Raw genomic sequence first — 12,023 nt, forward strand, 5'->3', positions numbered from 1 at the left:
TGAATATTTTGGGGTTTTAGGCCTGGTTGTGCTACTATCTTATATATTTAGGTGAATCACTTAACTTCCTTATGCCCTTTTTTTTCTTACCTGTAAAATGAGGAAATTGGACTTTATATTTTCTGTAAGGTCTTTTCACAAAGAGTTCTATATGTGTATGAAAAGTAATTAGAATAGGAAAGAAGTTTCTGTATATAGTTGTTTTATCTTGAAATAATGAGTTGTTATTGTGGAGTGAATGTTTTTCTGATTTCTTGAATCTGCAGGGTGTAACAGAATGTTATGAATGTCATCCTAAACCAACCCAGAAAACTTTCCCTGGATGTACAATTCGTAATACACCTTCAGAACCTATCCACTGTATTGTATGGGCAAAATATTTGTTCAAGTAAGAGATTATTTGAGAATCTATGTTGTGATGCTTATAATGGGAAAGTGAAAATTTTTTTTATTTAAAGATACTTATTCCTTTTTTCTTTTGCCTGAACTTACCTTCTTTTTATTTGTTTGTTTATTTTTGGTCAAATCAAAGTCTTATTCACATATAGTTTAAAAAGGAAACATTTTATATTGTTCAAAAGGCATTTCAGCAGTTAACAATGAGATAAATTATATTTTGTTTAAACTTTATCATACAGACTAGTTATTGCATAAAATTTATGTTGAGTTGAAATATTTTGCTGAATCTACCTCTGGTAATCATATGTGAGATTTGTGAAATTAAACATAATTGTGTTTTTGGCTAGAATTAAATCATTAGGTGTCTATGTAAAATAGATACCTTGGAAATAGAAATATTAACAACCTAGTTTGGTAATTTTTCTTATTAGTTCCTGGTAAGCTTTGACATAACCATCTCAATCCAATTAGATTTGTATATATAATTAAGGGAAAAATTTTTGTGAAAAATGCTTGTCTTTGTATGTAACTTCTTTTAAAAATTACAGCCAGTTGTTTGGGGAAGAAGATGCTGATCAGGAAGTATCCCCTGACAGAGCTGATCCTGAAGCTGCCTGTGAGTAAAATATTTAGGGTTAAACTTGTCATTTCATCAAAAGCTTTAAATTTTGACAGCTAGTTTTCTTATTCTGGTTATGAAAATAGTAGCTTGTAAGAGGAGTGTAGTGTTAAGATGGTCATACCTCCCCTTTTGGCTCCTCTAATAGGCCCTGAATCAGGGCAAATACTAAATCAGGCTATGTTGATTACAGATGAATTCCCTAGGTAATTTAAATTATTTCTTAAATTAGTTAAGTTGAGTCTCAGTTTCATGTTTTGATGTTAAAACAATAGTTAAATGTTGTATGTTTCAGGGGAACCGGCAGAAGCTGAAGCCAGAGCAAGAGCATCTAATGATGATGGTGATATCAAACGTATTTCCACTAAGGAATGGGCTAAATCAACTGGTTATGATCCAGTTAAACTCTTCACCAAGGTGAGATTTGCTCTCTCTTTCAAATAGCAGAGTGGTATAGGCTATTAAATTCTGTTTCTTTTGAATTATTTTGAAATTTAAATGACTTACCCAGGGTCACACAGCTAGTAAGTATCTCAGTCAGTTAGCAAAGCATAAGCATCTTTTATATTCCAGTGACTGTGCTAAACTTTGGGGATACGAAGATGGTGAGGAACTCAAAATCTTATGGGGGAAAAACAAGCAAACAAATATGCACAAACAAGCTATGCACAAGATAATTAGGAAATAATAAGAGGGAAGACACTAGAATTAAGAGAATGGAAAAGACTTCCTGTAGAAGAGATTTTTAGTTAAGACTCCATAGAAGAAAATAGGAAGGAAAGATTAGGAGAGATGACATTCCAGGTATTGGGTGGGGGGGTGGGGGTGGAACAGCTAAGAAAAATGCCCAGAGGCAGAATTTCAGTGAATGAATTTCTGAAGGTCATTATTAAGTTTGATAGAAAAGTTTCAACTGCTGCTAAGGTGATTTTTTTTTCACTTAGGTGGGTAATTGGAAAATTCTTTTCATAATAGGATAGATAGTTAACTCCTTTGATAGGATCCAACAAGACATTTTTCATATAATTGTCATAATATTTTCATATAATTTCTTAACAAATTAGAAACTACAGAATTCCTTCTAAAACTAAATGTTTTAGGATATAAGTTCTAGTGCTTATTTAAATATATATATCTGTAGTATAAGGAAAATCTAAACTGTTAATGATTAACACACTCCTTCCATAATACCCTACCCATCCCAATGATTCTTTACAACCTGAGGTCATAATTCAAAACTCATTCACCATTCCTTACTGTTCTATTCCTTATGTCCATTTCTCACTCCTCCACCCACGTTTCATCTCCCTTTAATGTCCCCCTCTTTAGGTACCCACCTCTTCCATGCTTTCTGGAATGCCTGCTCCATAAGCAACAAACTTGTTTTTGTTTTAAATCTTTTGTGTTTTCAATTCCAGTCTTTTGGCTCTGAGACCTGACTGTCTCCTGATGATGACTTCCAGTACTAGCTTCACTTTGACTCAGTCACTGAATTACTGGTCCAGGTGGAGGAGTTGGAATACTCATTGTTCCTCACTGCTGCTTTGTAGGTTTTCCTCCTACCACCATCATTCAGTAAACTTAACTCTTAGGGTTTATTCACTCTATATCTACTACCCAAAATTCTGCTAGCTGTTTTCTGCCAGTCTACAGGACATTCCCCTTCCTTCCTTAGTGAGTTGAGTGCCTAGCTTACAGTCTTTCTCTCCTCTCCAACTCTTACCCCAATATGGGGCGGTGGAGGTGGGGGGGGAGGGAAGCTTCAACATATTAATACTCTCTCAGATCCCATAATAACCTCACAGTTCTTCAACCCAAGACTTAGTCCTCTACCCCACCTCAGGGGATGGTCATTACCTCCATCTTGCAGTCACCCACAAATTACCCTTCCATGTTCATAAACTCTGAAATTCTCTTATATAATCACAATCGATTGTTATTCATATTCTTCCTCTGTCTTGCAACTCTAAACCCTGTTTTTTGTCCCCATTGTGACTTCCAGTTCTTCAGCCTCTCAGTTCTTTACTAGGCCATAACCCTTGCACTAGCTTCACTCTTCTCTTCCCCATCTTGACCCTTGGTGAATGAGTTTTTTTTTTAAATAAAGTATTTTATTTTTTCCCCCTGTTACATGTAAAGATAGTTCTCAACTTTTGTTTATTACAAGCTTTCCAATTTCAGATTTTTCTCCCTCCCTCCCCCTCCCCTAGACAGCAGGTAATCTGATATAGGTTATATATATATACACATAATAACATTAAACATATTTCTGGATTAGTCATGTTATAAGAGAAAAATCAGAGCAATGATGAAAAAATCTCAAAATAGAAAAACAACTGCACCAAAAACAAAAGAAATAGTATGGGGTGTGTGAGTTTTTGAGTTTAACTCTGCACTGTCTTCTTGAGTCCCTTGCCTTCTTATATCACCCAACTTGCCCTGCTAGTTCTCAGCCTTAGACCACTGTTGAACAATGGTAGAGAAAAATCATGAAACCATGCTGACTAGGTCCCTTACAATTTTATGTTACATAACCTCAACAGGCCTCTTAATGCTGCAAGGCAATCCTTTTAATTTAATCTTCTTAATTAGCTTGCTGTCTTCCTCACTGCAACAGTTTTTCCAAATCTTTTCAGTCTTTTTCAGGTCTCCTATGGCTCCTTATCTTCCCTTCCCCTTCCTTCTCAGCTAAAAAACACTTCATATTTTATTTAAAAATCGGGACTCTTCTCCAAGGGTTTTTTCTCTCTTCCTCCATATCTCCCAGATACCTTCTGCCATTTATCTCCTCCTCTATGCTTGTCTGCCAAGGTGACCTCCTGCCAAGACAAACTTCTCTACATGTACAAATGATTCCATTCCTTACTGTCATCTTCATCAGGTTGACTCCTTCTGTCATCCCTACTCTCTTGTTATTAATCTCTCCCTGTCTACTGACTACTTCCCTACTGACCACAAACATGCCCATGTCTTCCCCATCCTCAAAAAACCCTTACTTGATTCATCCATCTCTGTTAATCATTCTCATATTTCTCCTCCCCTTTGTGACTTAACTTCTTGAGGAGGTTGTCTGTGGGTACCTCCATTTCCTTTTTCACTTAGAGAGTCTCACTGTAGTCTGGCTTCCTTCCTAATTTATTCAACTAAACGTTTTCCCTCCAAAGTTACCAATCCTTCCTAGTTGCCAAATTTAATGACCCTTTCCCAGTCTCCATCTTACTTAACCTCTCTGCAGTCCTTGACTTTTGACACTGTAGATCACCTTTTTTTCTCATTATTTTCTTTAGGTTTTCATAACACTATACTCTCCTAGTTCTCTTCTACCTATCTGACCACTCCTTAATCATCTTTGTTGGCTTTTCATCCAGGTCACACCTACTAACTTGTGGATATCACGTAGGGTTTTTGTCCTTGTCATCTTTTCCCTCTACATTGTTTTACTTGGATATCTCATCAGCTCCCATAGATTCAATTATCATTTCTATGCTGGTTATTTTCACATCTACTTATTCATCCCTATTCTCTGTTGACCTGCAGTCTCATTTCTTCAGCCACTTTTTGGATATCTTGAACTGGAAGTCTTGTAAACATCTTAAGCTCAATATAAAACAACTATTTATTCTCCAAATCCTCCCCTTTTCCTAACTTCCCTATTACTATTGAATGCACTACCATTCTCTTTGTCACCTAGGCATGCAATCTAGGTGTCATCTTTAACTCTTCTCATCTTCCATATCTAATCTGTTGCCAAGGCCTGTCAATTTTACCTTTGTAACATTTCTTGAATACTCCCCCTTCTTTCCTCTGGCATTGCTACCACCCTGGTGCAGGCCCTCATCTCCTTGTGCTTATACCTACTGAAATAGTCTGCTGGTTGGTCTTCCACCATCAAATCTCTCTGCTCCAGTTTCTCTTCCACTGAATTGGTAGTGATTTTCCTAAAGCACAAGTCTGACCATGTCACTGCACCTACTCAATAAACTCCAGTGCCTCCCTATCACCTTCTGGATCAAATAGAAAAATCTCATTTGACATTTAAAGCCTTTCATGATGTGATTTGGCATCCTACCCCCCCCCCCCCCATCTTATACACACCCTCCTTCCCTTCATGTACTCTGTAATACAGTGACCCTGGCTTCCTTACTTTTTGTTACACAATTTTCTTCATCTCCCAACTCCAGGCATTTTGACTGCCAAGCCTGGATTACTCTTTTCTAATCTCTCCTTCCTGTCTTCCTTGGGCTTCCTTCAGATCCTAGCTAAAATCCCAGTTTCAGGAAGCATTTTCTGATCCCTTTTAATTCTAGTGCCTGCCTTCTGTTGATTATTTCCAGTTTATCCTGTATGTAGCTTGTTTGTATATAGTTGTGTTTTGTCTCCTTCATTAGACTGTCCCTTGAGAGTAGTACTGCTTTGCCTTTCTTTGTATTCCTAGTGTTTAGCACAGGTCCTGGTACGTGGAGCTTAAAAACATCTATTCACTGGGTGATTTGTGTGCTTAATTAGTTTAGGCTCATTTAAAAAAATCTTACTTTTGGTTTGTTTTTGTATTCACCTTCATCTCTCTCCTCTTTTCTGCCTAGCCAGCCATCCCTTGGGGAAAAAAAAAGAAAATAATTCAACAAAATATACCGATGTATCAGTCTTGAAAGTATATACAGTATTCTCCTTTTATACTTCCCTACTTCTGAAAAAAGGGAGGAGTTTTTAATTTTCTCAACTTTTTTCCAGGGTCACCCTTTATCATTATTATTATAGTGTTCAACTTAGTTTTTGTTCTGTGTACTTTGTTGTAGCCATTGTCTCCATTGGTTCTTAGTTTTGTTTCTTTATTCAGTTTATAATTCTCTCCATGCTTCTCTGCATTCCTTATTGTTTCACGGGGCAGTAATATTAACTTAAATTTAAGTACTACAATGTTTTTGTTAATCCTTTTCCAAATCACTGGTGGGTCCATTGTTTTTTCTAGATGATATTTATAGTAGATAATCATTCTAGCACCATGTTTTTTTAGTATATGACATGTCTAACTCGAAATCGTTATCATAGTACAATATTTAATGTAATTCCTTGCCCTTGTATATAGTAGGTGCTTAATATTTATTGAATTTTTAAATGAATTGCATATTTCACTTACCTACATGTGCACTTAAAGGATTATTGTATTCAATTTTGCCTCTTTTTTTTTTTTTAAGCTTTTCAAGGATGATATAAGATATTTATTGACAATGGATAAATTGTGGAGGAAAAGGAAGCCTCCTGTGCCATTAGACTGGACTGAAGTGCAAAGTCAAGGTAATTTGTACATATCTTGTGAGTACCTACTTTAAACCCTCCATACCCACTTTAAAAAAATACATAGCCCCTATTTGACTGGATCTCCTCTTTATCTAAATTGTTTTATTTTGCTGGACATTTTTATAGAGTGGGGCTTCTTTTGCTGCCTTCCATGCCAGTGACCAAAGAAGTCAGATTTCTAGAAGAGCATAGTCTGTTCAATAAGAAAATATTTTTAGAATATTATCAGAAACTTTCCTGTTTCCATAATAAGTGGCATTTATACAGTAATCCCTTTAGTCATAGCCTCTGTTGTCAATGATAAGCTCTTCAGAATGTTGAGGGTGGATGATTCAAGCTGTTTTGAGTAAGGGGAATTACCCTCCCCCCCTTTTTTTTAAAACAGACAAGAGAATACCACCATAAGTAGGGTCCCAGTTAAGAATCAGGGTCCCACTTTTCTGGAAACTTCTTAATTTTGTACTTTATGATGGCTAAGGGATTCCTGAAAGTTTTGGATGGGATGTCAGAATTTAATCTTAACTCATTGTTCCTGAGATGCTGAACATCATTCCTCCTCAGAAAGACATTTATTTTATCTGGAGTCTAGCTAGAGCTAATTATTCTATTATGTTGTAATTCTTTTAAGTTACTGCACAGATTCATTGGACTTGTAATTTATTTTTACCTAAAACATTTTTGCTTTTTAGAATATATGCCTTTTTAGATTTAGTGTTAACAACAACAACAACAAAGCATTATTATTATACCAGAGATGAGAGAGTTCCAATCAACAGACTAGTAGAAATGTTTAGTGGAAAACTGATTGTGAGTACAGTGTCTAAAGGAAACCTTTAGGAAATGCTACTAATTTCACCTACATGGAACTTTTTTTAAGTGAATTGGAAAACTGTTGCAGAAATTCATTGATTTTAGGGTACTAGCTGATTGTGGATTTTTTTGGGGGTTATTACATTTACTTTTAACTTTTTAGTTGAATTTATCTTTCTACTTTGAATTCCTTTAAATGTCTGGATGTAAGTTCCCTCATTCCTGTTCTGTCTGCCCTTTTCCTTCTCCCCCCAAAAGAAAAGTGCCTTTTATCCAGGGGTATGTCCTCTGCTGATATAATGGCAATAATGTTTGTTTTTATATTGTTGGATCTCTGTTAGGTTGCTCAGTAGATAGAGAATCAGTCTGGAAGTCAGGAAGGACTGTGGGTTCATATCCAACCTCAGACACTTCCTAGCTTTGTGACCTTGTGCAAGTTACTTAATAACCTATTTGCTTCATCTGTAAAATGAGGATAATAACAGCACCTTACTTTCCAAGGTTGTTGTGAGGATCAAATGAGATAACAGTTCTAAAGTGCTAATAATAAGCATGGTGCTTAACACATAGTAATAAGCACTATATAAATGTTAGGTATTACTAGCTATTATACTACCTACATAAAAAAGTGGTAGAATAGAAAATGCAGTTCAACTTTTGTATACTTGGTAGTTTTACTTTTTGGTTTTTACAAATCTCAGAGCATTGTCTTTTTCTTTTTCTTTTTTTTTGGGCGGGGCAACAAGGGTTAAGTGACTTGCCCAGGGTCACACAGCTAGTAAATGTCAAGTGTCTGAGGCTGGATTTGAACTCAGGTCCTCCTGAATCCAGGGCCAGTGCTTTATCCACTACGCCACCTAGCTGCCCCCAGAGCATTGTCTTTTTGAAATATGAAGTATAAATATGAAGACACATTTCAATTTGTCACCTAAAGAATTTTTATTAGTTGATTATTATGCTTATTGTTGTAATTTGATTATTTTAAAATTCTTGTGTGGTGTTTTATGCTCTAACGGGTTGAGAAGTTGTCTGTAGTGACTTACTCTGTAGCATTTTTATGTCTTGTACATAGGCATTGACTTTTTGTATAGAGACCACAGCTGCTTGCATGAAAGTAGTTCTCTTTCTGTCCTCATTAATGACTTTTCTGACATATGGTCATTCTTGAGCTCATGTCTCCTAACTAGCTTTTCATTGTTCTTTGTTTGTTGGCGGGGCAATGAGGGTTAAGTGACCTGCCCAGGGTCACACAGCTAGGAAGTGTCAAGTGTCTGAGGCCAGGTCTGAACTTAGGTGCTTCTGAATCCAGGGCTAGGGCTTTATCCATTGCGCCACTTAGCTACCCTTTTCTTTGTTCTTTGGCTGAGGAGAGTTTGGTTTTTGAGGTTTGTAGCTGCTTCCTCTTTTAATCCTTATTTTTTACTTAATTTTTAAATGGCTATTTTCTTGGAGAGTACCTTTCTAGCACTCTTTAAAAGCTAATTTTATACTATTAGTTCTTCACTTTTTTTTCACTTTCAGAAAGGAGTACAAATCACTTAAAATTTCACTTTGGCAGCTTGGTGGAGTAGAGAGAAGCTTGAGGCAGGGGGATACCATTTAGGATGCTGTTGGCAGTGGTCCAGGGGAGAAGTTTTGAAGGCCTCTGACAGGGTAGTAGCCCTGTGTTTTCCCTTGTAAGTGGAGAGAAGTGGATAGTTGTGAGAGATGACAAGATTTGGATGTGAGGTGAAAGAGTATGAGGAGTTGAGGATGACTCTTTTTGTTTGTAATTCACAGTGATTGGGAAGATGATGGCATTTTTATACATTTTTTTATATAGCCTTCGTGTTCAGGATTTTCAGAGGATATGCTAGCATAGTGCACAACTAGAAGATCCTAGCAATTTGAAAATGTTTTGAGTACAGCTTAGTAATAGAATGTGTTTCTCTTGTCCAAAGACCAGCCTATTTATAGAGCCTCATTGGCCTGATTGACAAATTATTTTGGTCAAAGAAGATTTTGATTGCTTAATTCACAGCTGAGTTGGGATCTGTACCATTGGAGAGAGGGGTACCATGATAAAGTCATAGATCCATAAAATGTTGAAGTATAGTCATAGCCAGTGTGAATTATTTTTCTCCTGTTTCTGCTTTATTATTGTGAATAACTTCCTATAAATTTTTCAGAATTGTAAAAATAGTCTTCATAGTTATTTTAAATGTCATTCTATTACATTGATAATACCAATAGTTTATTCAGCTGTTCATTAACTGATAGACATTTATGTCATTTCCCAGTTCTTTTACTGTTACATATAATATTCTTTATACACAGATCTTTTTATATCTTTAAAGTGGTACTCTTAGGACTTTTTTTTTTTACAAGGGATCAGGGTATGATTATTGTTGCTTGTTTCTTTATTCCCCTCAAAAAGATTTTTATTAATTTGTAATTCTTGTCAAATCTATGACAGTTGGGTTTTAATTATCTTATTTTTTGTCAATTTGATGTGTATGCAGGGATACATCACAGCTGCTTGATTTTGCATTTCTCTGAAGAATAGTGGGATTGATCATTTTTCAAAAGATTATTTTAGCAATATGTGTCTCCCCCATGTAAATTCTCTTAATATATATATTGGAACCTTTAGCCAGTAGTGATTGATTCAGGAGGATTCTCTTTAACTATTTGTAATTTTATAAATTTTAAATGTTTAGTTTTTATATTATGAATCCTGGAAATATTTCCCCTAAATGAATGTTTTTATCTTGGCTAAATTTGTTATAATCAAATTTATTTTTAATGTAATTAAATCCATCTATTTTATTATGCCTCCTCTAAAAAACTATTTTCTATTTTGATATTGATGGTCTTATTGGTCAGAGATTGCCCCTGTTTAATTAGTACAAAAGATGGTAAGGGTGCTGATTGTGACATTTAATAAAGAAAAGCCCATTGTACCCACGCTAATATTATCTTTTTTCCTCCATTTGAAGAAATAAATGCAGCAGATCAACAAAATGAATCCACATTAGGTTTAAAAGACCAACAGGTTCTGGATGTCAGGAGCTATGCACGTCTATTTTCAAAGAGTATTGAAACCTTGAGAGTTCACCTTGCTGAAAAAGGTGATGGAGCTGAACTCATATGGGATAAGGTTAGTTGAGAAAATGTGGTAACCAGCTACATATTAAGTATATGTTTTAATTCTAGAGCTGTTCTTTTTTGTTTGTTTTTTTTTTTCACGGTGAGGCAATTGGGGTTAAGTGACTTGCCCAGGGTCACACAGCTAGTAAGTGTAAAGTGTTTGAGACCGGATTTGAACTCAGGTCCTCCTGAATCCAGGGCTGGTGCTCTATCCACTATGCCACCTAGCTGCCCCATTAGAGCTGTTCTTTTGAGAAGTAAAATTAGCCTCATTGGAAATTTGTAAGAGAGGCATTTTAAATAGGTCATCTTTCACATGCTTGGGAAATTTTGTCAGATTTTGTTTAGTTGTTTCATTGCTATAATCAGATTTCTTCTTGAATACAAATTAATGATGATTAAAAATGATTGGGCAATTGGTTCAGTGAATAAAATGCTGGGCCTGGAGCCAGGAAAGCTTGTCTTTCTGAGTTCAAATAATTAGCTGTGTGATCCTGAGCAAGTCATTTAACCCTATTTGCCCATATTTTCCTCATTTGTAAAATGAGCTGGAGAAGGAAATGGCAAAACTACTCCAACATCTTTGCCAAGAAAACCCCAAATTAGGTTATGAAGAGTCAGACATGACTGAAAAAAAATATTTTTGAAGGACTTTCAAGTATCACAATAGTTATAAAATGGGTATAATGTATACTATCAGATTTGTAGCATTGTTGTCATGAAAGTGTTTTCTGTAAGTAAATACAAGTTGTTATAGATATTTTTTACAACATTTATTTTCGTGGACAAATGTTCTGGCGAAAATAATTTTAAAACCCGGAAAACATTGCTCTCATTTTCCGAGTATATTTATGGGGTTGGGTACCCGTTTAAAGACTTTTTTTTCTTTTTTGAATCATTTGCAGGATGATCCATCAGCAATGGATTTTGTTACATCTGCAGCAAACCTCAGGATGCATATTTTCAGTATGAATATGAAGAGCAGATTTGATATCAAATGTAAGCTTTACTTTTCTTCTACCCTTGGGTCAAGTCACTTTCATCATTAAAGTTTTTCTCTTTTTAAAAGTAGACTTTAAATAAATTAAAAAAAAATTAAAAAAAAATTATTTTTTCTTCAGCAATGGCTGGAAATATCATTCCTGCAATAGCTACCACTAATGCAGTGATTGCTGGGCTGATAGTCTTGGAAGGTTTGAAAATTTTATCAGGAAAAATAGATCAGTGTAGAACGGTGAGTTAATCAATAAGATTTTCAAGTTTTGTTTCTGAAGTTATATCTTCTGTTTCTAATTCCTGTGTGGGTATGTTGCCCCAAAGATCTTTTTGAACAAACAGCCAAATCCAAGAAAGAAACTACTTGTGCCTTGTGCATTGGATCCTCCCAACCCTAATTGTTATGTTTGTGCCAGCAAACCTGAGGTAACAGTGAAATTGAATGTCCACAAAGTCACAGTTCTTACATTACAGGATAAGGTGAGTGTGATGAAAGTTTCTCTTCCTGGTTTCTAAGATTGTCAAATAAAACCTTTGTTTTAACTGCCATGTTAAACTTTTTGATGATAGCTCAGTGCTGCCACTTTTTCTTCTCAAAAAAAAAACCCTCCAAACTCCCTTTTTGCCTTATTGCTATAATCAGAACCTAAGTGCCCAGGTATAAAAACCAGAAAGGCACTGTGCTATAATTGTCTTCAAACCACAAGAGAGAGTTTTTCTTGAATCAAAACCTAAATGTTTAATCTGTATTTGTTTAAGGCAGTATGGCAGA

At 35.5% G+C, this 12,023-nt stretch overlaps 1 protein-coding gene across 1 annotated transcript in view; it reads left to right on the top strand.

The window, feature by feature from the left end:
* Positions 1 to 12,023, top strand: part of UBA2 (ubiquitin like modifier activating enzyme 2) — a 32,747-nt gene that overhangs the window by 13,495 nt on the left and 7,229 nt on the right. The window contains exons 6-13 of the mRNA XM_043982194.1: positions 267 to 388; positions 948 to 1,015; positions 1,314 to 1,435; positions 6,214 to 6,313; positions 10,105 to 10,265; positions 11,161 to 11,254; positions 11,377 to 11,489; positions 11,576 to 11,731. Of these exons, the coding sequence (XP_043838129.1) occupies positions 267 to 388; positions 948 to 1,015; positions 1,314 to 1,435; positions 6,214 to 6,313; positions 10,105 to 10,265; positions 11,161 to 11,254; positions 11,377 to 11,489; positions 11,576 to 11,731 (936 nt within the window). The remainder of the gene's footprint in view (positions 1 to 266; positions 389 to 947; positions 1,016 to 1,313; positions 1,436 to 6,213; positions 6,314 to 10,104; positions 10,266 to 11,160; positions 11,255 to 11,376; positions 11,490 to 11,575; positions 11,732 to 12,023) is intronic.

This window comes from Dromiciops gliroides, chromosome 2 (genome assembly GCF_019393635.1).
Source record: "Dromiciops gliroides isolate mDroGli1 chromosome 2, mDroGli1.pri, whole genome shotgun sequence".
NCBI classification, from domain to species: Eukaryota; Metazoa; Chordata; class Mammalia; order Microbiotheria; family Microbiotheriidae; genus Dromiciops; species Dromiciops gliroides.